Source organism: Panthera onca, chromosome B4, assembly GCF_046562875.1.
Source record: "Panthera onca isolate mPanOnc1 chromosome B4, mPanOnc1 haplotype 2, whole genome shotgun sequence".
Lineage (NCBI taxonomy): Eukaryota > Metazoa > Chordata > Mammalia > Carnivora > Felidae > Panthera > Panthera onca.
In genome coordinates, this window is record NC_138345.1 from 20046949 (window position 1) to 20074915 (window position 27967).

Sequence of the window (27967 nt, forward strand, 5' to 3'; positions counted from 1 at the left end):
AAGTTAACTATGTGGTGAACCTCTCAACCTGAATAAGGGGAGTTTGACTAATTTGGGAGAGTTTTTTGTAGCTCATTTCACTAGCCCTGGTGAGATAGGCAGCATAACAGGGGTGTGGGGTTAGAGAGGGTGAAAGGATAAATGAGAGAATGGTTCTTGTAAATAGTTTCATCTCTTTTAATTAAGTGTAGCCATATGCTGTTGATAGCTTTCTATCCTTGGACAAAGTCTCACATGAACATTTCCAGTGTGCGTTTTTCTTTTCTTTCTTTATAAAAGTCTGTTTTAATTACTCTCTGGTTAATTCCAGGCTGAATTAAGCAAAAATCTCATTTCTTCTCATTCATTATGTTTGTGGTTTTGGGGGTTGGCATTAGGGAGCTAGATGGGGGAAGTGGTGGTGAAGAGAAATTTATAGCTAGAGGGAAAATTCCACTTAACATATGACTCAACTGAAGAACAAAGAAATCATAGTTGCAAGTAATCCAGGATTCAGTCCAATTAAAATCCTTACTGTTTATCCTCTTTCCATGTTCAGTAAGATGGGTCTCTTATAAATATGATCATCTAGTTAGACTCAAATGCTGCATGCTGAGACAACTGCATCTATGATTCTGTCCGGCAGTAAATGCTTTCTGCCTTCAAGCTGAAGCTTATTTAGCCTGGCTTATCTGTGCTGCTGTAGCAACCATCAGTCTCCAGGCAACTGAGGCACATTGACCTCTCAGTTGAACTGAGTGCAGAACTACTTCAATTTAGCTGCCTGAGACCATAGTATTGGTATTGAATGTGCAAAATGTGAATTTTCTAGGCAATGTGTGAGGGAAAGGGTACAAAAATATTTAGAATAAAGGGGACGTTTAGCTAGGACTCTGGCAAATTGGGATGTACTTGGTGATTGAATCCTCTCTTCAAATTGACAAGTTTATTTCTGGTTAACTTTTATATGGGCCCTGTTTGTTTTCAAATTGCACAATTCATTGTGTTTAGGTAATCAAATCGTAGTCTGTTATTTAGGGTTTCTTTACAGGTAGCTGATAAGCAATGCTGTAAGTGGGTTAATTAAAATTACCGATATTTAAAACGTGATTATGGAAGTCTTGTTACAATTGTAACATCACACTAGCAAGCAAGTATTTTAGAAAATATAAACAGATAATGGAAATGTTAAATTTGAATAATGCCCTGCTCCCCCCGCCCCCCCCCACCCCCCATCCCCCCTGCCAAATTTAATGAAGGTAGTAGTTTTTAGTGACTGGCCTGGTGCCAGCAGGATAAAAATCCAGGGGTCATTCTTGATCTTTCTGGCCTCGGTTTTTTAAGTAAGATAGACAGGCCTCTTGTTTGGCTTATTTGCTGTCTTAAGAATTGTTCCTTGGAAAGTGGTCAGGGAGGTAAGATCAGGAAGAGCTTAATAGAAATTAAAAACTGAGAATAGAATTGTGCCTTAATGGGGGAAAAAGGAGACACTTGTAAAATTGTAGGGGAAAACGTGATGCTTAGCAGCCCTAATTTGAAAACACCTTTTAAAAATGTTTGATCAGCTAGTTTTATATTCTTCAGTGTTAAATCCTTTTATTTGTTTGTTTTTAGAGTAATTATTCTTTCAGATAACAATATAGTTAATAGTTTTTAACATTATTGGAAGATAGAACTACTGTTCATATGATCTATTTTAAATGATGTGCTCTGCCCTTGTATCATGAGTAGAGGTATAAATTAGTTTCTGTAGGTGTGTCATTAATTTTTCATTTTGCCTTTCAAATTCCACTCTGTCTCCTAGCTCTACATTCATTCTGTTTGTCTTTTGGGAAAATTCAAGTGCTTTTGTTTGAAGGATGATTCCTTTAATAAACAAATTTTAAGACTGAATGTAATGAAAAGTAGTTGTATTTTCTGCATTCTGGGTTTTGCTTTTGGGCACACACTTCATACATATAATCCTGGTTTCTTGTTAACTCTGTATTTACTATCATAAACAATAAATTTAAATAATTTTAGATGAAGGAACTTTCAGGCTTTATTAATGTGATACTTAGTAAATGCAGGTGTTTAAGTATTTTTAAGGTACAGTTAATTTAAGGACTAATATTTCGCACATTTCTGTGAGACTTTTATTTCAGGCAGCTTTGAATACTTTGTTTTCCAATATGATAACTTTGTGGGGTGTGTGTGTGTGTGTGTGTGTGTGTGTGTGTGTGAGTTGTCTTAGATGTAGTCCTCAATTTCCTTTCAGATGATGTCTGTCTGATATGACATTTCCATTCTGTTTGAGAAAATGGCTCAGTTTCCCAGGCAGATAGACGTGACTTCAGAAGATCTCTGACTTGATTGGTCAGAATGAAAGTTTCACCTTTTATATTTTAAAGAGTTTCATAATGACTTGTAATTTTAAGGACATTAACATTCTGAGCAAAATAAGTTTTTATAAGTGCTTTGTGATGTCGCTTGCCATTGGGCGATGTACAGGTTCAGTAACCGTGCAGCGTTGGTTGTCTGGGAAGTGGGGGAACTAAGTTTGGAAGCCAGGCAGTCTGCCTCTGGAGGCTGCTGTCTGGTTTACTGAATCCCTCCCTCCCATAAAAATGAATTTCCCAGCGATGTGCCTCTGTGTCAAGAGGTATCTCTTTGAAAAACATTGTTAGGAATGTTACTGTGTCCATTTGCGTGCCATAATGCCAAACAGCAGAAATTTGAGTCAGAAATCCATGGTTCCAGGAGCTTTCCTACTCACGAGTATAACTATGGGTGGGGCTTTTTAAATTTGTGGGTGTCAGTTTTTCTCATGTGTAAAATAAAATACTTTAAATACCTGTCCTACCGGCTATAGGGACAGGTACATCATGAAGTTCAAATGAGAATACTTTCTAGACCATAAAGTACTTTGGAATTAAAGGTTATTACACTGATGTTACAATTTTTATAGGACTTAATTTTGGCTGTTACAGAAACAGCCTGTTTACCAGTGAGATAAATTGTACAGAAGCACTTCCCTTACTAAAAATAGTATTAAAAATTTTTGTTAAGATTTATAATTCCATGTTAACATAGGTATATGAATTTTAGTCATTTTAGGTTCAGCTGTTGACTGAGGTTTTTCCAGTTCTTAAATTATTTCAATAGCTGCTTTAGTCCTTGGGGACTACATTTTTTCCCCTAAAGTTGGGTGATGTATTGATTAGGTATTAACCAGTTAGGAAACCTGCTTAGAGTTGGTTGGTTATTCTACCATCCTGTTGTCCAATCATGAGTGTTCAGTGATGGTTTGACTATAATTTAATCCCTCCCACTACTTTATAGAAACTCAATTGTGGGGCATTTCAGTATTAGCCTAAACAATGGTTTTGAATACGTTAAGCTCCTAACAATTAGGGAGCAGTTTGAGGCATTGAATAATGTGGAATGATGCAATTGAACCTGACAGCTTTAACAGTCAGCCTACTCATGGGACCTGAAAGTTGTTCACACTTGGTTTCATCTCTCATCACACGCTGAGTATTAAAGCCTTACTGGTGGGAGCTGACACAGAAATGGGGTCTGTTATCAGAATATGTTTCATAGTGCAAAGTTTGAATTGAGTTGGAGAATATCTGAAACTTTCCGTTGTTCTCTCATTTTTCCTGGAAACTTTTCTGGTCAAATGGTGTTTGCAAATTGAAAAGATGTATAAATTATCATTAAAATATTTGAATTTTATTATATTTGCAGTATTGCTATACTATTAAAAAATTTTTTTAATGTTTATTATTTTTGAGAGAGAGAGAGAGACAGAGAGCAAGCAGGAAAGGGGCAGAGAGAGAGGGAGGCACAGAATCGGAAACAGGCTCCAGGCTCTGAGCTGTCAGCACAGAGCCCGATGTGGGTCTCAGACTCACAGACCACGAGATCATGACCTGAGCTGTAGTCAGCTGCCCAACCCACTGAGCCAGCCAGGCACCCCTGCACTATTGCTATATTATTACCAAAGAATACATAGATTACAATATCATTGCATAATGAGACATTTATACCATCTAGTTTTTCTTAAGGAAATATGTTTTAATCTTTGAAGTCTAGCCATGTTAGTATCAAAATATAATTGATATATTCTCTAATGAAGTTAATGGAGAAATGGAAGCCGTAATAGCTTATGAAAATGATTTTTAAAATAACAAGTTAAAGTTTGCTTACCATGTGCCACGGATTCTTTATAAGCCCTGTATACTAACTCAGTTAATTCTCACAGTATTCTTATGAGGGTGGGTACTCTTATTATCTCCGCGCTTCCAAATGGAAATTGAGGACAGAGAGGTTCTAGTACCTTGCCCTCGGTGAGAAAGCTTGATTTATGGCAGATATAGTGATAAAAGTATTCTCTTCTAAGGATGTATATATGAGATAGAAATTTTTAAAAGTAATATTCAATTTAGTGAATCTGACAAGATTTTGAAAGAATATATTTTATATCATGTCAGGGTTGGAATGCTTGAAGAAGCTCTACCGTGTTTTGAGCTTGTTTGAATCATGTGATTTTAATGTTTATTGACAGGTTAATTGTGCATTTAAAAAAGCTTACTATAACCCTTTCCTGTATGATCAAAGTATAAAGTTTCATATCCACCTCTAGGTATTGCTATGATACTTTCCAAAAGTGAAGTTTTTATAGGTTCTGTTCTCTCAAACCGAATTTTTGTTGTTTATTCTGTATTATTCTGCCTTTACCAACATTTGGGAGGAAAAAAGCCCTAACAAAACAGCATCCATTTTTGTCTGATATTCAAATAATTGAGTAGGCTTAGTCTGATTTTTTCCTTCATAATCTGACTCTTTTAGAAGGAGCCAAGTGCCTAGGAATTGGGTAGTGTTGCTTTGCAGCTAGAGTTCTTTTAAAATTTCTCCGTGGTCGTAAGCAGACATTTGAAATATAGGAGGTGATGGGGTGCCTGGGTGGCGCAGTCGGTTAAGCGTCCGACTTCAGCCAGGTCACGATCTCGCGGTCCGTGAGTTCGAGCCCCGCGTCAGGCTCTGGGCTGATGGCTCGGAGCCTGGAGCCTGTTTCCGATTCTGTGTCTCCCTCTCTCTCTGCCCCTCCCCCGTTCATGCTCTGTCTCTCTCTGTCCCAAAAATAAATTAAAAACAAAACAAAACAAAACAAAACGTTGAAATATAGGAGGTGAACTGTTAACAGCAGGGGAAATTTCAAGCTGAAATGTCATTTTAATCTTGTTAATATTTTAATATGGTCCGTGAGTCTACTTATGAAACAGTAAATTTCTTTGATTTGCTTTGAGTTGGAATACTGCCTTGGTAGAGACCTGTGTGTCTTTCTAGGTGTTTTAGTATAACTTATTCTAAATTTGCTTAGGGTTCTTTGACTCAGGCACCTAAACATACTTTTTTTTTTTTTTTCAAAGTAGCTTGAATTTACCTCAATAATTATTCAATTTATTCTTCCTCTACTTGCCTTTAGGTCCACCTGGTAAAATACCTCTCTTCCTGAGGCTTTATTACTAGAGTATTAGAATATGTGTTCTATAACATCTTGGGTGGAAGTGGTTCCTTTCAATTAATCTTGGGGAGGGAACAAAAACTCTGAGGTATCATATATTGGAAATGAAAGCAGAAGTTTATTATGGCGAGGCACCTGGCTGGCTCAGTGGGTTAAGCTTCAGACTCTTGGTTTCAACTCAGGTCATGATCTCATGGTTCGTCAGATCAAGCCCCATGTCGAGTTGGGGAACACAGAGTCGGCATGGGATTCTCTATCTCTCTCCCTCTCTGCCCCTCCTTCCCGTTCCCTCCCCCCTCTCAAAATAAACGAACTTAAAAAAAAAAAGCTTATTATGGCAATATGAACTTAAAATACTTACTAAATACTTTTATCTTGATCTAATCTATTTTGATTAACACTGTGTTGATTAGATGATATGATTTCAGCGAGCCGCTATTAACTAGTTTGTCTTATCATTGTTTTGTTTTAACTTCTAATTTTGTTTTTGTTTTATTTTAAGTTTACCTATTTTGAGAGAGAGAGAGAGAGAGAGAGAGAGAGCGAGTGCAAGCGTGAGCAAGGGAGGGGCAGAGAGAGGGAGAGAGAGAATCCCAAGCAGTCTCAGTGCTGTCAGTGCAGAGATCATGACCTGAGCTGAGATCAAGAGTAGGTCACTTAACTGACTGAGCCATCCAAGCATGCCTTAACTTCTTACTTCGAAATAATTATAGATGTGCAGTATATAGAAAAGTTGCAAAAGTAGTAGAGTTCACATATATCTTAGATTTCCTTCCTTCGGCCTCCCCAGAGTTAACAACTATTCTTATAGTGCCAGTAGATTCAAGGAGGATATCTGTCCCTAGTAGCCCTTCCGCTTACTTGGGCAAGATAAAATTGGGTAGTTCTCTCCAAAAAGAATTGCCTGTCTTTTATACCAGGTCTCCTGAAGCAGACTTCTGGTGTGTGAATCATTGGCTTTTGATGCTCTTTTAAAAATTCCCATCTGACATACGCTGTGGGAGAAGTATGTGTATGTTGTTTTCTTTATTCCAGATTTCTTTTACAATGAAAGCTTTCAAGTGCCCTTTTTGTTTCTTTACCAGTGTTTCTTTAGGTTCACATGAACTTTCTTCTGTCCTCCAGAATCTTAGTGCTTTCACTTGTTAAAGACAACAGAAAATTTTGAGTCTACAAAATGTCCAACATTATATGTATGCTCTCCTAAGTAAGTTGCCCCTGCCCACCTCACTTACCCTTCTTATTGCTACTAAGTTGTAGAATCTTTTCACTAAACTGATGAGGGTTTCTTGGCCCAGAGGTGGCAACAAGCTTATCATGGGTTCCCAACATTAACCATTCTAAACATCATTTCAGAAGTATTGGCTAAGCAGTGTCAGACATTTGTGGATTCATAACTCTTGTTACCGCTTAAAATGACGTTGATGACTTGAGTTTTAATGTAGAGTGGTTTAGATGTTTTAATATACCATAAAATGCCTCCTGATAATATTAATAACTTTTAATCTCATTCCAAAGTTTCTGGTTCCAATAAATGCAATAATTCTTTAAAAACAAACTACCAGGTAATTTTTACTCATTCAGGGAATTTGGGAAATTGATCATTTAGGAGGATGAAAAATGTATTCCCATTTTAGGTTTTTATTTTATTAACTTTACTTTTGTCTGCCACCTTTGTAAAATACCTACTTTCTTCTTTTGGAATTACGCTAAAGATGATTTATCTTCTTCTTGATGATAGTCATTATGCAAATCAGTTATTATGCAGTACTGCTCTGCATTTTGATCCTGTAGTATGGTGGGCCTAATGTGTGATAGAGACACTAAGATAATTTGAAGACTGCATCAAAAAATTTGAAGCTAATAAGGATAAATATAAAGCCCTTGCAGGAAGAATTCTTCCTGAAAAAGGGTATTTCTGACTGGAGTAGGATCTTTTGATTCTTATCAAGAGACTAAGGCAGCTCATAAAACTGATAACCCAACTGGTGTAACGTTAGTTAAATTTCAGCCGTTACGATGACTGCACGAAACAGGAGAGCCAGAAGGCTGAGATGCAGGTTTAAGGCATCTAGACATCCATGTTCTTCGAGCGCCGCCTCACTCCTCTTTTTCTCTTTCTTCTCCTCCTGTCAGCTGTTGATTCCTGCTGCCAGCAGGTGTCTCAAGAAATGACTTTTCTTCCTCTTTCTAGTGAATTTTCCACTTTCTAGTCTTTTGTATGCTTAGTTGATCTTTTTAGAATTGTATCTAGAGTAAGAGCAAATCGGCTCTACAAAGGATATTTTTAAGTGTAAGGTACCTGAGATGTTAACACATGGGACTAGTAACATCTGTACTTTTCTGTTTGTCTGTTTGGTGGTTTTTCTTACCCTAAGTTATTTTATGAGTAACCAAGAGGTAAAAAAACAAAAAAACACCTAGCTATATTTCCATTTATGAATTGTATATTTTAGTATGCTGCACTACTAAATACCTGGTAAGCATCTAGTATGATCTTGAGGTTAAAATTATGACTTACCTTTTCCTGAGGGCTGATTGATTGTTAAGCAAGACTTTATGGTATAAATTTATTGGCTTTGTATACACATCTTTAATAAGAAGAAAAATGAAACCCAGAAATTGACCAATTAAACTTAGACATTGAAGAATGAACTAGGAAATAACACCCTTTGAAACAGTGGAAAGCAAGGACAGGATTCTATCTCACAGACTACTTCTGTGAATGGTCAAGTCCAGTTTTCATGCCCAGTAAGTTGGCCAGAAGCCATATATAATGTCAGGGTCTGAATCTTCCCAGAAACCAGTTTATTTTCTGTAATATTTTGCTTTTTATAACTACTGTGTCGACATGTCTTGGTCTCCTGTGTGTAGTTAGTTGTACGTGGTAGAACATCCCCCATCTTTTGTCCTACGATTGCTTGGCCTCTTTATATTCGAATTGCTTCAAGCCTTTGAAATTCTTTTCCAGAATTCTGTTATGAAATAACTATACAATAATTTCATTTTATAAAAGGTTAAGTTTGATCTCATTCATGAAAAAGAATAAGAAGTCTGCTTTAAATCTATGGTTATGTTAAATCTGAAAAGTATTGAGGCTAGGAATAGCCTTCTTAGAGTAACAGTATTTTGTGTACAGGAGATTTGCTCCCAGAATGCCACATTTTAAGGTTATAATATTCTTAGAAAGTGGGAGAAAGTATTCACATCAAAGAAGGCATTTTTATTACATTGGATTACGCAAGACTTTGGCCAGCCTCCGTAGCGTCATCTGTTTAAGGGTTCATTTTCCCTTGTTTGGCACAAGGCCCAGTAGAGGCCCTCAGAATTGTGGTTAGCAACATGAATGAATTACAAACTTTGGACCAGCTCTTCAGTTAGTGGAGCTGGCTTCCTGCCAAAAAGACAGTGCCTTATATGGGGTCAGGGCAAAGCTGTGATTCGTTGAGCTCTGCATTGTATAGAAAACATACTTGTGATGCCTGTTTGCTTTCTTTTAAAATAAAAACAAAACAAAACAGAAAAAGCAGCAGGCTTCCAAGTCTATCAAAATAGGAAGTAACAGAATAGTGTGCAGGTTTTACTAATGACAGAGTTAAGCAATGGAAATATAGCTCTGTGTAGTTAAAATACTAAAAGTAGAAATTGGCCCTTTTGACCTCCTTAGCCAGCCTGTGATGTAAGGGACTGAAGCATTTGTTAGACATCTGTTGTCTACCTGCCTTTATTTTGTAAATGGTTTAATAAGATTAAATAATTAGTCATATGTTCACATGGTTACCATGCCACTGGGTTTTGTTAGTGTCTAGATACTTTGAAATTAAAGTTAGCGTAGTTTACTTTGAATGTGCCAGTCTTTGTTTTTTTTATTTGGAATTATTTCAAAAAAGTTGAAATGTTGGAATGGTAAAACAAGAAAGAATAAAATTTGCTCTTTAGAAAGTCAGGAATGTTTGCTTATATTCTTAGGTTAGAGAAAACAGTTGCTAGGTCTATTAGGAAAAGCGTGAAGATATTTTCTAATATCATTCATTTATTTTTGTAATTCTTTTCATTTAGGCAAATACCCTATCTGGATCTTCTCTTAGTCAGGCACCATCTCATATGTATGGCAATAGATTAAATCCAAATTCATCAATGGCAGCTCTTATAGTTCAGTCTGAAAACAGTCAAACAGGTAAGTTTTCAAGAATTTTTCAGCTCTCCCCCAGTGTAAACCCCCCCCCCCCCCCCCAATCCCTGCCTTTGGCTCATTTTCTTTGAAAAGTCTAAAGGTGTGGTTAATACAGGATTGTGCCCACCCCCCACCCCCAACCAAAAGAGTCACAGTTGGAAGTAAATAGTGTGCAGTGCTGCAAAATAGTGATGTGCTTTTTTTACTGTCTGAAATGTAAATGTTTAAGCAGAGCCATCAGCAGGCAGGAATGCAACAACGTCTCCTGTGACTTTTGTGATTGATGTGTTCAGTTCTCAGTTCTGTGCAATGAAAGTAACATAACACTGGGCTTTTCTGTGAATAGCCTAAACCTTTATTTGCATAATTCATGAAATTGCATTACACAAACTTGGTTAAAAAAAAATCCTGTTAGAGAATTTCTACAGTGTTTAGTAATCCTGTGAATTTTTACCAGTTGACATTTTGTAGCATTTGCCTCTTGTACTGTTTTAATGAGCCACTGGATTTGCTTTGTTTCGTTCCATCCTTAAGGATTTGTTGACATGTCCAAGTAGTCATGCCTGTTTGGGGGAAGGGAATGGGTTTAGCAGTTCACCAAGAACGAATCAGTCATGTCTTTACCCTTTCAGGTCAGAGGTTACCTGACTCAGAAGAAGGGGAGGACAACCTTGAAAGAGGCCAGATAGGGTGATTTTATAAGGAACTGACTGTAGGGGAGATACAGGTTACTTGTCAAGCAGAGATATTTGGTGTCACCTAAGAATTATTTTGAAGAAATTAGTTTTTTCCTTTTAAGTCCAGAATGCTATCTTCCTACTTGTTTTTGTCAATTTAAATATCTAGTGTTATATTTAACTTTATTCTTGGTGTGAGGATCCGTGCAATATGTGTAATTTTAGTTATGGTGTGTGGCTTTATGTCGTACACTATGTATTTTATGACTTGTCTTGGGATGCAAAGTGTTAAAAAATACAAAGCGTAAGGATTTGCTGTGATAAGCATACAGATTAGCTGTCCACAGCTGTGATTCATTACTTTAACCGTAGAAATTAAAAGTGGCTGAGGGGAGGGTACTGCAAATGCAAACCACGCTTCTGTGCTGTAAAATTGAAAGGAATGAAAGAACGGAACATAATCCATGGCCTTCTACACCCACAAAAACGTGTAGGGACAACGCCTTACATGCCACAGTTCAGCAATTCTGAACTAGCAACATACTAGATCTACTTTCAGAGTAACTGCGAAGCAGTGGTAAAGGTTTTATGTACGTTTTAGGGAAAATCAGGGCAAGAGCTTAAAACCTCTTATCTAGTGAGAGTCACTTTATCAGCTATGAAATATTTACACTGCAGATCAAGATCTCGGAGACAATGGCCGCAGCCTTGCTGGCAGAGGAAGCTCACCCCGAGGAAGTCTCTCACCGCGGTAAGCGCTGTTTACTCTGCAGAGGCGAGGCAAAGGAGACGTTTGGAGATTTGGAAACTACTTTATCTCCTATCAGAGCACACATTTGTGAGGCTGTAAAAGCATTCTGTAGATAAGAAGCATGTCTGGACAGTCAAGAAAAATGATTCTCAATTAATTTGAATATTAATTTAAACACATGGTTAGACTTTAAGCTTTTAGAAGGACCTACCTTTTCTTAGATTTCCGGTCAATTTGAACTCTCTTGTTTTTATCATTTGTACATTTAGCGACTGGTACTGTTAAATACGTTAATTTGGCTAATTCTTTTTGGTTATGAAATAGTTTTTAAAACCTCTTGAAGCTACCGACTCCAGGCTTTCAACTTAGGGTTCCAGTTTCAGCTCTGTTGTAGGCAATGCACTTGAACCCTTCCATCTCTGGTTCCTAGTTCTTGGGGTTCATTTCTGAATTCCCTCTACTTCTCGGGGCTCCTGGGTAGCTCAGTCGGAAGAGCGTGGGACTCTAGATCTTGGGGTCGTCAGTTCGAGCCCTACATTTGGTGTAGAGATTCCTAAAAAAAATAAACTAAATAAAATAACGTAAAATCCCTCTAGTTCCTAAAATTGTTTGAATCAAAGTATAATAAATGTTTTACATCGTTCTGTAAAATTGTCTTAGATATTATCTGAACGAACTTAGGTGCCTTAAATATCTCTGATAGGAGATAAAGAAGTTAGCAGGACACTCTTAGCAAAGTTCTACTGAAATGGTTGAATTTCTCTGAGCACAGTCTAAGTGCCCACATCTTCTGTTCTCAGTGGGGAGAATGGCAGAAGGGAATATTGTGCCAGCTTATGGAAAACAGTCGAACTTGAGGCCCTAGCTCTCTTTTTATTAATTATATACGACTTTTAACTTCTATACCTTCTTCTAGTTTGTTTTCTCTCTGCTGTCTAATTTTGTAAACTGTGCCTCAAGCATGGTTAGACTGGGTGAGAAGGGAGAACAGAAGGAGGGAAAAGCCCATTCTGGAGTCTTTTTTTTTTCAACTATGCAAACTTAAAAATTCTATTAAAAATTAAATTTTTCATGCGATGATACTGTTAGTATCTGTTGTTGTATTGCTGATATATTGGTAATGTCTATTAAGGGACATCTTTATCAGTAGATTAGTTCAGCAACGTCGAATTTTGCTATTTTCTGGTGGTACCACTAGGTGTGTCTTTTCCTATAAAATTCTTGGATGACCTAAAAGTAGTAGTATTTTTCATAATTGAGCACTATAGGAAATGAAATATTTCTTCTTTTGAAACTAGGAATCAGAAGCACACAATGATAACATCAACCGACTAATTTGTAATTTTATGCTGTGATTACTTCTGTACTATTCTATTATTCTTCTTTTCAAAGTAGAAAACTAGGCGGACTTTTGCTCGTGTGTTTAGTGGAGGAAGCATGTCCATGTTCCCCTCTTAAAATATCCTAGAAACTACCCAGAATTTCTGCGAGATCCCTCAGTGCTATTTTGCTTAGCACAATAGTTCTCAGGTTTTCATTAGCTAAATGGAATTTCCAACAATAAATCATACTAAATTATTTTTAGCATATATTTTCAACTTTATATTATCCTTTAAAAATCAGCCTGACATGTAATAGCCTAAAGTATCGTGGCATAATGTATTATTTGAAGAGGGATGGTCAATTATATGTAGCATGTGATGTTTATGTGTAGAATAAAAAACCTCATTTGTCTAACTTGTTATTCGAAGAGATTTTTATAGAGAAGCATACCGAGGCAGTGGCAGAACACCGGTGGTTGTTAGAGACCTGAGTTGTGGCCCCAGCTCTGCCATTTACCGGCAGTGTGTCTTTGGACAAGTCACTAAAGCCCCATCTTGTTTCCTCCTGTAGAAATGGAACCAATAAGCCACGCTTTTGACTTCTCTCTCTCTCTCTCTCTCTCTCTCTCTCTCTCTCTCTCTCTCTCTCTCTGGGTTGTTCTGACGATCATGTGAGATAATTACATGGAAACACTTTGGAAACTCCAAAGCCCTTTACTAATATATTATGTTAGTGTAGAGGCTTGGAGACCAGAAATGGGCATGCTTACCAATTTAAGACAAAAAGTGGACGAGAGAACATTATGTATTTATCTTAATATAAGTAATATTTGCTTTGAAAGAGTTAAGTTATTACCATTTGAAGTACGGGTCTAAGACGTTTTAGAAAAATGTGTATAAAGGGCTCAAATAAAAATTTACTTTGGTCTTGCTAATGCTCCTTAATCCTGAAAATACTAGAAAATAAGTATTTTTTGCTTTAAAACAAAGGGTTCCTTCAAAATCATTAAAAATTTCTTTTTACTGATATTTGAGATTCTGTTGATTGTGTATTAAAATGCTTTCTACATTATTATAATTGTAAGTGTTCCTCTGGTGTTTTGCATATTAAAGCAGAATTGTGGAACTCTTCTTTTCTGGCTAATTATTTTAAAGTTTTCTAATACTATCTTTCCCCCCTTTGTCTAAGGCTGTATCAAGTTCTTTTACAGCTTATTTCAGAGATTATTGGTGTTGTGTTTATGTGTTCTGGTGGTTTTTAATTACTGAGTCTAGCCAGCTATTCCTGTGATTTTTATAATTTGGGGAGGAAGAATGGTAATTACTCAATTTTAGGGTGGATAATGGTTTTATCATTCTTCCAGCATAGGCAGCCTAGAGTTAGAAAACTTGTACGGGAAACGGGCCAGCATAAGGTAAGAAGCGTAAATGCACTCTCTTTCTGTTTAACCTGAGAGTTAATATTTTCAACAGATCTCCTGTAAGCAGCTTACAGATTCGCTATGATCAACCAGTCAACAGCAGTTTGGAAAATCTGCCTCCAGTAGCAGCCAGCATAGAACAGCTTTTGGAGAGGCAGTGGAGTGAAGGACAGCAGTTTTTATTAGAACAGGGTACTCCTAGTGACAGTAAGTATTCTTTTCATGTCTTTACAGAAAGATAGATGGACAGACAGACAGATGGATGGATGTAACAGACACACTTCATCAGGAGTAGCAGTGAAATTATGAAATATGTTTTCTGTAATATGGTGAGAAAGTATAGAGTGGTGGTTTAATAGGGATTCTACAGTTTTACTACTGGACTTCACTTTACCTGTTCTTAACAATATGATCTTGGGCAAATTTCTTGATGCCAGTATGCTTTAATCTCCCATTTGTAGAATGGGAATAATAATGTACCTATATCATAGTGTTGTTTTGAGGATTAAATGGCATAAAAAATGTGAAGAACATTGCCTAGCTCATAGTAAGCACTTACCTGTTGAGTGGTTATTACTCTTTTGAATTAGTTTAATGTTGGTACTTTGTTCTTACCAGTTTTCACATTTTACTAAAACACGTGAGTTGCATCTTCTCTTCACTTGTTGGGAGAAAACTTGCTTACCTCTAGAGAATTCATTTTTAAAAATGCATATAGTCAAGTATGGCAAGCTGTCTTCCTAATTTTACAATTTAGATGAGCAAGAATAACGATGACTGAATTACATACAATTTTCATTCATTAAATGTCATTCACTTATTAAGTTGTATCATATATCTATATCTATACCTATATATATATATATATCTTTATATACATACTTAGTATTTCCAGTGTTAAGTATTATGGAGGGCCATGGGTGAAAAAAGCCAAAAAAGCAAAGTTCCTGTAAGTGGTAGGTAGCTGGAGAAGCTGGGGTAGTGTTAAGGATATATATTTTGGGGAGAAAAAATAGATGGTTTTTTATCATTTGGGGATATAAACTTTTGCTGCTTTATTATATTAAAACAAAACATTTTGCTTCTTGTTAGTAGACAAGTGCCATAAATTGTTTTTTTTTTGTTTTTTTTGTTTTTTTGTTTTTGTTTTTGTTTTTTTTTTTTTTTTGTGAATGGTGCCTTGACAAAAAATGCTAATTGTGAGGAAATTCATGCCGGGATAATCCTTTAAACATGATAGCTGGAGGACAGGTTTAGCTTAGTCTTATTGCATCTCATTTGGGTACACTAAGGGCTTCTTTGTGGGATTTTGAAGAGGAGGGATAAAAGTTAAATCCTTGGGAAATGACCACAGACGGCTGTACCAGTACAGTTGTGTCTTCGGAAGGCCCTGAGGGCATGTTAAACAAATACAACTTTTAATACGTACATAGAACTTTTAAAGCGTCCATCACCCTGGCATAACTACTCTGTGTTGTCAGTTGAGACGTCCGAGTTGTGGAAGGAATCGAAACTGTATTTGAGGTGACGAGGCCGGATGGAAACGGCCTCGTTTCCAGACAGCACACGCCTTCCTGTGGGAGTTGGGATGTGGGCTGCGGTGCGCGCACACTGCTCCCTGCTGGGCAACGTGTGCAGCAGCAGGCCGGGCGGCTCGCCCTCGCTGAGCGGAATGAGCAGCGTGCGCGCACTTGTGCTCTTGATACGGGATATTGGAGGGATTCTTTCCCATCTGAAGTACGATTTGAATGAAAGATTGGGGCAGGCACTTCGACTTTGTGATTAGGTTTTTATTTTGGCGAGAATGACACGTTCTATCAGTTTTGTTTGAGAAATGGAAATTACCTGAACCAGGTGGGTGGATTTTTTTGATACGTGGCAACAAAGTTTCCGGAAGGTATTATCCAGGCCCACTATCCCTTTATGCTTACATACACACACATACATTATGCTGTATTTATTTATTTCCCAATTTATATCTACATATAAATTTAGAAATAAAAGGAAATTTAGAAATAAAACCTAGTAATATAAAAGTGCTTTACAGAATTTCCGCTTTCCTATTTTAACTTATTTCTAAAGTTATTGACACTTAGGTCTGTAAAATACTTAGTCGTGTGTGGGAACTTGTCCTTATTAAAGCCATCCAAATGTTTGCTAGTTTTAGGAATGCTGAAGTCATTACATCAACTTCAAGTTGAAAATCGAAGATTAGAAGAACAGATTAAAAACTTGACAGCCAAAAAAGAACGTCTTCAGTTACTGAATGCACAGCTCTCAGTGCCTTTTCCAACAATAACGACAAATCCTAGCCCATCTCATCAAATGCATGCATTTTCAGCACAGAATGGTAAGTGTGAAATGTTTATTTTGTATCTAAGGGAAAGTAGGATAGACTCTCAGTATCTTTTTCATAATAAGTGAATAATAACTGGTTACCAGTTACACGAAGATGGTTAAGAGAAGGAATGATAGCTTATTCTCAGAGAACGTGAAGAATCTGTTAAGTGATCGACTTGAATTTGCTCTGACTTCTTTAGTACATAATTTAACGATAATAGTTATTTAAATGTGTAGTGATCTCTATTGATTTAAAGCCGTAGTCTTCAATAGAGGTATAGATTTTCCCATTTAAACTGGTATTAGAAATAGCAAGACTTAATATTTAAGTGTTTTTAATGTGGGCTTCAGGATAAGCTTTTTAGATAAGCCTTTAATCTTACACATGATGTAATTTAACAGGGTAAATAGGTTTCTTTTTGTCTTTTATTATTCTAGCTCCTACTACTGATTCCTTGAACAGCAGTAAGAGCCCTCATCTGGGAAACAGCTTTTTACCTGATAATTCTCTTCCTGTGTTAAATCAGGTAATTTGGGTGTGGTTAGTTTCATTTCTGTGTTTTTCTGATGAACAATAGTAGATCACGTTAAATGGTTTCAAATGATTTTACACGGTTCTGCTGTGTTCTTCCACACTTAAGTTTCTGTTCCTTCTTGCATTAGGACTTGACCTCCAGTGGACAGAGCACCAGCAGCTCTTCTGCTCTTTCTACCCCACCTCCCGCTGGGCAGAGTCCAGCGCAGCCGGGCTCAGGCGTTAGTGGAGTTCAGCAGGTCAATGGTGTGACAGTGGGGGCACTGGCTGGTGGAATGCAGACTGTAACATCCACCATTCCTGCAGTGCCTGGAGTGGGTGGAATAATTGGAGCTTTGCCAGGTAACCAACTGGCAATTAATGGCATTGTAGGAGCTTTAAATGGGGTTATTCAGACCCCTGTCACAATATCACAGAACCCTACCCCCCTCACCCACACCACTGTACCACCTAATGCAACACATCCAATGCCAGCCACACTGACTAACAGGTAAGAAACTCACTTAATTATACTTTGGGTTTTTCCGTGCCACACAGTGCTAGTGCTGCCCATGCGTTAGATTGGGAGTTTTAATGTGCTTCTTGTGGATGCAGTCAAAGAAATTAAAATCCAGCAAACTTCTAGGCCAACTGTGTTATTGCGAGAACTGTTTTTGAAACTTAAGTCACTCAGATTAAAACAAAATGAAATCACTGTTAGTAGCAAAGCATGAAACATATTCTGTGCGAAAAATTTCATTCTTGATCTGTGTTCTCTCCCCTTGTACCTTCATCCCCTTATGATACCTTCATGTATCCTAAATTCCGAAGAAAAACAGTATTGTAATGAGATCACATATGAATATTGATTTCTTAAAATTGAGCTATGCAATTTTGCTAGTTTTATAATCAAAGCTTTTGGTACCGGTGAAGGTCAAATATTTATCTTGAATTTCCAGTGAGTGAAACTATTTCATTGTACTGGCATTTCATTTACTTCAAAATAGGGAGACTAAAGCCATGTTGTTATCGAACATACTTTTGAGGAGTAAATCATTTTAAGTGGATTACAGGGGATACTAGTAAACTATTTCTTCTGGCTCCCTTTTGATTGGTGCTTAATTTTACTGACCATTGGGACCATTAAAAAAAAAGGTTAGGTCAAGTCAATTAGTTGAAATTCTTTCTTTGTTTTACATATGTCTTACTTAGTATGGGTTAAATTCTCCTTAAATAAATAAAAATTATTGCATGTTACAAACACATTTAAATTTCTATTCCATAAAATACTTAGTGCCTTCTTGATTTATAATAAGAAGGAAAACAAAACGTTTCTTGACAATGTGAATTCTTGTTTATCTGTATACAGAGAGAAAGGGAAATAAGATATTTGTACATGATTTTGTGATCAGAAAGTGTTGTGTTTAAAAATTTGACTTTGCTAACTTATTGAACGTCAAGTTGTAAAGTTGTCTTTCATTTTACATGTTAAAAGCCATTAAAGGTATCTAGTAGAAAGTAAGAATTGTAATCGTTTTTCAGTGCCTCAGGACTAGGATTACTTTCTGACCAGCAAAGACAGATATATCTTCACCAACAGCAGTTTCAGCAGTTGTTAAATTCTCAGCAGCTCACGCCAGTAAGTTCTGCGTTTTGATAATACTTGATTTTTATTAGGAGCAAGTGACCCAAGTTGTAATAGGCGTTCAGTGTGGGTATAGGTTATCCACTTTGTGAACAGCATTATGGGATGCGTCACCCAAAAACAGTTTGTCTTGCCATTTGGTATAGTCTGCGGTACCTGTGGCGACATTATTACCTATTCATTTACGAATATTAGACCATGTAGCGTGGTCCTCTTGGAGACCGTGGTGATGTGATGAGGGCGACTTTGTATTTTCACGGAGTTTCGCTCTGACAGTGGAGATGGACGATAAATACATGTATAGCTTTTGGTAGTGAGGTACTGAGAAGAAAAATAAAGGAGGATGAGGGGACAGAGGAACAGTGGGACGGGGGCCTTTCTACATAAGAGAGTCTTGCCTCTTCGCATATGTGACTTTTGAGTACAGACCTGAATTAACAGTTGAAGGAGCGTGCATTTGGGGCATGGGTGAATGGAAGGGAGACAGTTGTGAAAGACTGCATGTGTTTATGTTGTGAACACTAGAAAGGCCGGCATGACTGCAGAATAAGAGAGAGGCTGGTGCAGAGGAAAGGAGGTCACAGGTGGGCCTTGTTTGGCCGTCCGGGGCAGGAAATTTAGATGTTAAGTATGATGAAAAGCCATTTGTGTTTTTTTAAGCTTGTCTATTGTGGAAATTGTCAAATGTGTCAAAATAGTATATAGTGTACTAATCACCTCATTTTAATAATTATCTCAACTTTTAAAATCTTGTTGCATATAGCCTCACTTTTCCTTGGAGGATTATTTTAAAGAATTAATTGGAGGATGTGAACAGAATAACAGTGATATAACAATTCACAATTTTTAAAAGATCGGCTTAGCTGTTGCATGGGAGATAGTCTGTATGTGTCGGGAGGGGAGATGGTGGCAAAAGAAGAAACAGGGAGGCTGTTGGAGTAGTTCGCAGACAGGATGTGGTGTCGTAGAACAGTGTAAGTAAGGGCAGGCGACTGTCGGGGATTGTGTATTTTGAAGATAGAACCAACAAGACTTGTTTGTCAGACATTCAAGGTAAAGAGGAGTCCTAAACAGTTGGGTGTTGAGTCTTCCTGAGATTTGGAAGACTCGGAGGAGCAGCAGGTCTTGTCGAGAAAACGGAAGTTCTGTTACAGGCAGGCCAAGTTTGCCACGTGTGTTTAGATGTTCAGGTGAGATGTGGACTGGACAGTTGTAGGAGTCTGGAGTCCAAGGAAAGGATGCAGAAATATAAATATCTGAACAAAGGTAAGACTCAAGTTGTGTAAAATGTTTCTGGGAGGACAAGAACTGACCACTGGATTTGGCTGTCTAGAGGTTTTTGGCAGTCGTGGTTTTGGTGAGAAGTAAACGTGGAATAGGTATCTTGAAGAGAGGAAGAATTGACTAAGATTGGAAGTGTGTGTGTGTGCGGGGGGAGGGGGGAGGGTGTGCCTGGCTGGCTCAGTTGGTAGAGCATGACTGCTGATCTTGGGGTTGTAAGTTCAAGCCCCGTGTTGGGTGTAGAGATTTACTTAAAAACAAAGTGTTTAAAAAAAGAAAAAAAAAGATTGGAAGTGTATGGCTCACATGCAGGGACACTCTGACTGGCCCTGTGCAGTCATAAACTTAAAGCAAGACGGGGTTAGATGTGGTCAGTGACTCTGTCCAGCTCTATTTCCCTAGCGTACTTCATTGAGTTGGACTGCTTGGAGAATGCACTATTTAATTAACTCAGAATTTTAGCCTTTGTTTGTAATTTTTTTCTAAAATGTATCTACTGCCTGGGTGGGGTGGGGGTGGTACCTGGGTGGCTCAGTCACTTAAGTGTCAGACTCTTGATCTCAGCTCAGGTCTTGATCTTGGATTTGTGAGTTCAGGCCCCGCTGTGGGCTCTGTGCTAAGCGTGAAGCCTACTTAAAAAGAAAAAAGTGGGGCGCCCGGGTGGTTCAGTCAGTTAAGCCGTCTGACTTCGGCTCAGGTCATGATCTCACAGTTCCTGGGTTTGAGCCCTGCATTGGGCTCTGCCCTGACAGAGGCCCCTGTCAGGGCTCTACCCTGACAGCAGACAGAAGCCTGCTTGGGATTCTCTCTCTCCCCTTCTCGCTCTCTGCCCCTCCCCCACTTGCTCATGCACGCTCTATCTCAAATAAACTTAAAAACGTATTTTTAAATCTTCTAAAAGAATTAAAATCTTTGAAAATAAAATGTATCTACCCACTTTTTTGCTTTAGTCAAAAATATATTGAAAATACTTGTTTTGATTCTGGATCATCATTTTCACTGTTCTTACGGTGGTAAAAAGAGAGATCGTATATAAATTCGTCTTTAATGGTTGCACTAAATTGTGGCCTTGTTTTCTTCTCTCTTTCTCATCTTAATGTGAAGTACTAAAATGCAGTTTATTGGGGGTTCTTCCTGTTAATCAAGATTATAATAGTCTCATTTCTAGAACATGGTTGATTAGGAGGTTTTAGCATACTGTTGCTTAGAGGCCACAAGAACCGAAGTGGTTTAAACTCTACCTTTTCTTTGTCGGCCAAGGTTGTGGGGTGACATTTGTTCATTTACAGGCATCACGTTTTATTTTAAGGCATACTTACTTCTCTCATTTTAAGAAAAACTCTTGCTTGGCCATCCCCCAGCCCCACCAACTGCTGCCCCGTTTGTCTGCTTGCCAGAATGGCCTTCGCACTGCTGAGTCCAATGGACAGTTGTCGTTCTTCTTCCTACTTGATCTGGCAGCAGCATTTGACAGAGTTGATCACTCCCTCCTCCTTGCAACACTTTCTTCCCGTAGCCTTCAGGATACCACAGTATCTTGGTGTTCTTCCTACCTAACCATTCATTCCTTTTTAGCCTCCTTTCCTGGGTCCTCCTCCTCTTCACCTCAGCCTCTCCGTATCCTAGAGTATCCTAGATTTCAGTGATCTCCTCCTCCAGTCAAAGAACTTAAATCCCATCCTCCATTCCAGCTTGAAATATGTGTGGATGTTCCCTCGTCAGCCCAGGCCCCTCTCTGGAATTTCAGACTCCTGTATCCAGCTGCTCATTTGAGATCTCCACTTGGATATTTTAACGGACGTTTCAAGCATAACACGTGCAACACTGCACTGCTGATCTGTTACAAACCTGCTCCCCCCCGTAGTTTTGCCCACCTTAGCCAAAGCCAGCACCGTACTTGTAGTTGCTCAAGCCAAAAACCTTGCAGTCCTCCTTCATTCTTGTCTGATGCCTCACATTGAATCCATCAAGAAGTCCCAAGTCAGACTGCATCCCTCCTCGGCTTCCCATATTCCTCTGAGCAGAAGCCAGAGTGCTCACGGCCTACCACCGTGAGGCCCACATTTCCCACGTGTCCTACTTGTGCACTTGTCTCTTGCCTGCCCCCGGGCTCCTGGCTGTTCCCTGATCACACTGGGTATACCCCCACATCGCCCCTTAGCACTGGCTGCCTCATCGGCCTAGAAGTCCCCTCCCTTGCCCCATACCCACGTAGCGAATTCCCTCCTTGCCTCCAAGTCCTTGTCTAAGTGCGAACTGCCCTGACCAGTGTGTTTCAGACTTTCACCCCTGCTGTACTGTCTTACCCTCCTGTTTACCCGGATCCTTACCAGTAATCACATGGTAACGTTTTTGTCTGTCTCTCCCTCTTCCCCCCACCAGGCTGAGACACAGAGGGCAGAGATTTTTCCCCCCCCCACTGATATGTCTCAAAACATTGGCTGGCACATAGTAAAACACTCGAGAAATAAAATACATATTTGCTGCAAAGAATAGTCTCATAACTACAGCAAGAGAGCACTCTCTGTTGACATGAATGAGAAATTGGAAAGTGTCTTTAGGCTCCCAGAATGGAGAATGAGAATGGCCCACCTTCTAAAGTCAGATCCAGATAACTTGTGACTTCTAGGCTGCTGCTGCCCTTCATTATCATGGATACCCTAATTTGAATAGAGACCTCCTATGTTGGTTTGCCCTGTTTTGAAAATACGCCATTTGCTAATAATACAGACATTTTATAGCAGATGGTTATTACCTAGTGCAGTGTATTTTTCTGGATGAGATACTCGTTTTCGTTCTTAGTAGTGTGAATGTGACCTCTGTTTAAATATCTAGTATTATCTAACGTGAAGAAGAAAACAGAAAGTCAGGCTTCACTGCCTGCTGAATCCTGTGCCTGGGAACTCATCTTGTCGCACATGTTCTTCCCTAAGGAACAACATCAGGCCCTTCTGTATCAGTTGATGCAACAGCACCACCACCAGCAGCACCACCAGCCTGAGCTACAGCAGCTCCAGATGCCTGGGCCCACGCAAATACCGATCAACAACCTGCTCGCGGGCACCCAGGCGCCGCCGCTTCACCCCGCGACCACCAACCCCTTCCTCACCATCCACGGCGACGGTGCAAGTCAGAAAGTAACGGTAAGTGTCTTTGCTTTATTCTGTCTCGTGGAATTAGGAAAAGAATTGTATTGATGAATCAGAGATGACTGTCTCTAGTTTTCCTCTCTTCCTGTTTTTTAGATGTATTATTCCCCTGATAATTTCATCTTAAAACCAGTTGTTTCAGCAGCTGGCCAGTGTAAACATGAAGGACCCAAGCCAGTTTCTATATCCCCTAAGTATATTGGTTTAAATTTGTGCATATGGTTTGAAGGACGTTTTATAATTTAGCAATTTGAAAATGAAAATGTATTTTAGCTATGTAGTAAGTGGTATGGGACAGTCCATTCCAAAGTTAATAGTTGGGGTTTTTTGAGGATCTCTGTCTAATTAATCTAATTATAAAACCAGTCTAGATAATTTTGGAATATTTTTATTATTTTGCTTTAAAGTACTTTCTAAAACTGAATTATATTTATAATAAGATTAATACATAAATTTTAGGGCACTCCAGTTACTCTGCCAGATGAATTTTAAAAAGAAAGTAAATCATAATCACATTTGTAATGGAATTTAAATTTTTTATTAATTTCCTTTAACTGACAGCATCTTACCCTTTCACTGTACACGTGAAGATAAATCAAAAATAAATGTAGGGACAGTGTACTGTCCATATGGCAGCACACATTTTGAGGCTGTTTCTTTCTATTAATTCCCCCCTTCAATCAGGTCTACTTTACTGGAGTATAAATGTTTCCCCTAAATTCGAGTTCAGGGCAGAGCCGTGTTAGAGGAAGGATATTGGGATAGAGAATGGAGACTGGACGTCAGGGAAAGGAAGAAGGGAAACAATGAGGTGGGACACTTGGCAGATAACGGTGTGGAAAGTCACCATGTTTGCTCTTTTCTGTCACTTTGAAAGCTTGCTGTTTACTGTGCTCTTCGTCCTCAGAAGCTTTAGTTTGTCTGTAGTTAACAAGAGTTGGTTCAAAATACAGGTTTATCGGTTGTCATCAACTCTTCGGTGCCTTTGCCCCACTGTTTCTCTGACTTCCTGATGGTGAATACTGTCATTATCCCAAACCTAGTCACCTCTCCAGTGTTCCCCAGACGTGGGAAATTTCAGTGATTCTGTATTCATGTAGGAACTTCTTACACCGTTTTTCTCCTTTCTCAATTTTTTCTTGTGTTAAAAAAGCAAATTACGGGTTTACCCTGAAGGTAGTGGGAGTTCAGTGCCACTGTTAACCACTGCAACAGAGCAAATACTGTAACAATAACAAAGCGAGTCAAATGAATTGTTTTGCTCCCAGGGCATATAAAAATTACACTATACCGTAGTCTGTTAAGTGTGCAGCAGCATTATGTCTAAGAGAACAAAGTACATACCTTAAATCGAAACTGCTTTTCATTGCTGAAAAAGTGCTATCATCTGAGCTTTCGGCAAGTTGTAATCACTGATCACAGACCCCCATGACGATTATAATAATAATGAGAAAGTTTGAAATACTGCAAGAATTACTAAAATGTGGCATAGAGATACGAATTGAGCAAATGCTGTTGGAAAATAGCAGCAACAGACTTGGTTGCCACAAGGTTGCCACAGACCTTCGGTTTGAGGGGGGCGCAATAAAGCGAAGCGGAACAAAACGAGGTGCGCGTGGATTTATAAGCTGCCCTTTCCTGAGTTGTACCGGGATGCATTTTCTAATGGAATGCATATTTTAATGGAAAAGCTTTTGGTTTTTAAAATAATGGAAAACCACAATAGTAAATAAGGAAAAGAAGCAGTATGACCTAATGGGAGAAAAGCAAGGCTGGGAAATAATATTTCTGAGTACCCTACTCTGTGTTATAATGTTATCTCCGTTAGATACAATAGTGTATGTGATTTCAGTCTTTGAAGACTTTAAAATTTTTTTATAGATAGTAAAAAGGAGACTCAAAGAGATTAAAGCTTAGGGGACAAATAGGACATGTGGGATCAGAACTATGACTTTCTTAGTTCATTTTCTACAACACCATGTTACTGCTTTTGTGGAAAAAGTCAATTTGGGGGATGATATTTACATCCGTTCTCTATTTCTGACCTTCAGGTGGGCACTTCTGTCTTTGTGCCCTGCTGAAGTTAATATAAAGCAGCCAGTAATGTTTATCAGTAAATTCATGTCTTTATATTGTGTGGAGAAGTAGTCATGCCAACTTGTAGAAAATTGGAATAACCGTATGTACCACCATTTATCTCAGTTTTAATCCCAGTTTAAGAGAAGGTTACCTCAAGTGTGGGCCACAAATTCGTTTAGCTAATGCCTTTGATTTTGTTTAACTGCAGAGACTTAGTGATAAAACTGGGCCTGTCACTCAAGAGAAAAGTTGACACTTGAGAAACCTCTAGAAATTGCCTCTCCTACTGCTCTAGCACTTGATCTGGCTGCCATTGCAGCCCTCCTACACCTATGAAGAAATGCGACAAGAAATGAACTGCACAGCAAAGGATTAATTGCCACAAGGACATTCTTGTAAGGCTTTGATTAATTTTCTTGTTGCTTTGTTGCACTGAAATGGAATTTCCATGCCCCCCATCCCTCAACCCAGATTTTTTTGAACTTTGAGAAAAAAATTTAATAACTAACTTTTGTCAATGAAATAATTTACATGCAATGAATTTATCAACCTAAGAGAAATTTAATATAGTTGGTGCACAACTCATTTTGTTATAAATTGGAGAGATGAACAGCAAAACTAAAGACGTGTTCCATTATAAACTTTGATTTTGTTGTACAAGTTGGAATATGAAATACAGTCTTTTGTTTGGGTTACAATATGCTTGCTCTGTGAGTCCGATCTTAAGACAGATTTTGAGGAACTGTCCCAATTTCTTCTATTGGAGTTTTATTGGTTAAATATTGCAAATTGATAGGTCATCAACTGGGACTTGGCGATCTTTGTTCTAAAAATTTTCTTTATGATGGGATTTGGCCAATTTTGGTAATCAAGTTAGGATGGTAATGTCTGCTTCTGCTAAAGGTAATTTTCTTTTGCTAAACACTTTTTTTTTTTTTTTTTTAAGTGCTAAGACCTACTCGTGTTTTAAAGTTAACTACTCATATTTTGAGTTAAGTGAGTTCTAAGGCTGCTGGGGGAACCAGATCAATTCAAAGTGAAAGATTTCTTTCAGAAAGAGGGGCCACTCTGGAAACTGCTGGCAGGGTTTGGCCTGAATCAAGTGCCTGTTCGTACCTCCGTTGTGTTGAAACGGCTCTGGACAGCCGAGCCTGCAGCGTCGTCAGTCCTGTGAGTAGTGGGAGCAGTCGGTGCCGCACAGCAGCCTTCCCCGTGCTTCTGCCTTGATTGAAAACTTTCTATGCCACTGTAGATAGCTCAGGCAAAACTGTTACCTGGGTGTTTATCCACTAATGAGTCACAAGAAAAATGAGTGGATTTGGTAAGATTTTTAGTTTATTTTTTTTACTTCGTTTTTTTTTTTTTTTTTGGTTTTTTTTTTTGTTAATTTAAACAACTTCCCGTTTACTGACAGTGATTTCAAACAGACCGAACAACTGCAGTTCCTGAAACAGGTGAAATCTGTATTTACAGTCCTTACACTTGGGGTAGCCACGCCCCTGGGGTGACGGTATGGCAGAGTAGAAATTAAACAATTGGGGATGTAATCACTGAACTGTTCTCAAATGTGTGAATTATTAGTGGAAAAGACCCAGCTGTAATTAGACCTCCACTGTGTACTTAGCTGGAAGAACATGTTAATTCTGCAATATGTCTCTTGGTTAAACATTGCACAGTTCTTACCTCATTTCTGTAAATAAGGTTTTGTGAATCTGTTTTGTATTGTGAAAAATTCATAACATTGATATTTTGATTTGTAATATTTCTAATTGGTAGATTTAATTGAAAAGTAAAATTAATTTATTTTTATATGTTCAGGGGAATTTTAAAGAAAGTCAAATCTTTTGTAGATAATTAAAAAAATCGGTGTGGTTTATTTTACTTATTTAACCCACTGGTTGTTATTCTGTAACAATTTGTATAAATGGTAAATTTTGAATGTGTTGTTATTTTACCTAGATGTAAAATTCCACATGTATTAAAGAAAATGTACAAAGTTTTTGTTAATAAAATTTAATAATGTTTATAACTCTGTGTCATTTCCTTTTCCCAGTTTTATTAAGATATAATTGACATACAGTACTGGGTAAGCTCCAGGTATATAGTGCAATAATTTGACTTCTATGTATCGTGAAATGATCACCACAATAAATTTAGTTACCATCTGTCGTCTCCTGCAGGTACAAAAATAAGAGAACGAAAACAGCTTTGTCTTTGTGATTAGAACTCTTAGTATTTACTCTCTTAACGACTTTCACGTGGTCGTACCGTAGTGTTAACTGTCATCGTGCTGTGCAGTACCTCCCTGGTACTGATTTATTCTAGAAAAATTGGACATTTTTACCTTTTGACCACATTCATCCATTTCTCTCATCCAAGCCCCTTCCTCTGGTCGCCACAAATCTGATCTTTATGAGTTAGTTTGTCTATCGCTCTCTCACTCTTGGGCTCTTTTTTAATAGATTGTAGATGGCATGTATGAGATCATGCAGTATTTCTCTGTGTCTGTCTGGCTTATTTCACTTAGCATAATGCCCTCAAATTCCATCCATGAGTCAAACAGCAGGATTTCCTTCTTCTTTATGGTTGAGTACTATTCCATGTTATACGTATGTAATATGCATATTTCATACCATGTGTGTGGGGGGTGGGGGGAGAGAGACAGAGACAGAGAGACAGTGTGTGTGTGTATACCACAGCCTCTTTATCCATTCATCTGTCAGTGGACACTTGGGTTGTTTCCATGTCTTGGCTTTTGTGACTAATGCTCAGTGAACATGGGGTGCAGAAAGCTCTCTGACATAGTGTTTTTGTTTCCTTTAGATACGTTACCAAAGGTAGGAATGCTGAATCATATGGTGGTTCTATTTTTAACTTTTGAGGAACCTCCATCCTGTTCTTCACAGTGGCTGCACCATTTTACAGTCCCACCAACAGGGCACAAGGGTTTCCTGTTCTCCATTTCCTCACCAGCATTTGTTACTTCTTGTCTTCTTAATGATGGCCATTCTAACAGGTGTGAGGCGATATCTTGTTACGGTTTTGTTTTGAATTTCCCTGTTAATTAGTGATGTTGAGGACTTTCTTATGTACCTGTTGGTCACGTGTATCTTTGGAAAAATGTCT

At 38.3% G+C, this 27967-nt stretch overlaps 1 protein-coding gene across 17 annotated transcripts in view; it reads left to right on the forward strand.

The window, feature by feature from the left end:
• Positions 1 to 26870, forward strand: part of MLLT10 (MLLT10 histone lysine methyltransferase DOT1L cofactor) — a 237176-nt gene extending 210306 nt beyond the window's left edge. For 16 of the 17 annotated variants that reach the window (XM_078450363.2, XM_078450361.2, XM_078450365.2 and 13 more), the window contains 9 exons: positions 9548 to 9665; positions 11018 to 11090; positions 13886 to 14040; positions 15995 to 16183; positions 16612 to 16700; positions 16837 to 17198; positions 18230 to 18326; positions 22547 to 22756; positions 25050 to 26870. In XM_078450363.2, the coding sequence (XP_078306489.1) occupies positions 9548 to 9665; positions 11018 to 11090; positions 13886 to 14040; positions 15995 to 16183; positions 16612 to 16700; positions 16837 to 17198; positions 18230 to 18326; positions 22547 to 22756; positions 25050 to 25094 (1338 nt within the window). In that variant the 3' untranslated portion in view covers positions 25095 to 26870. The remainder of the gene's footprint in view (positions 1 to 9547; positions 9666 to 11017; positions 11091 to 13885; positions 14041 to 15994; positions 16184 to 16611; positions 16701 to 16836; positions 17199 to 18229; positions 18327 to 22546; positions 22757 to 25049) is intronic. The other variant, XR_009617657.3, reaches the window with a different exon arrangement.
• The last annotated feature ends 1097 nt before the right edge of the window (positions 26871 to 27967 follow it).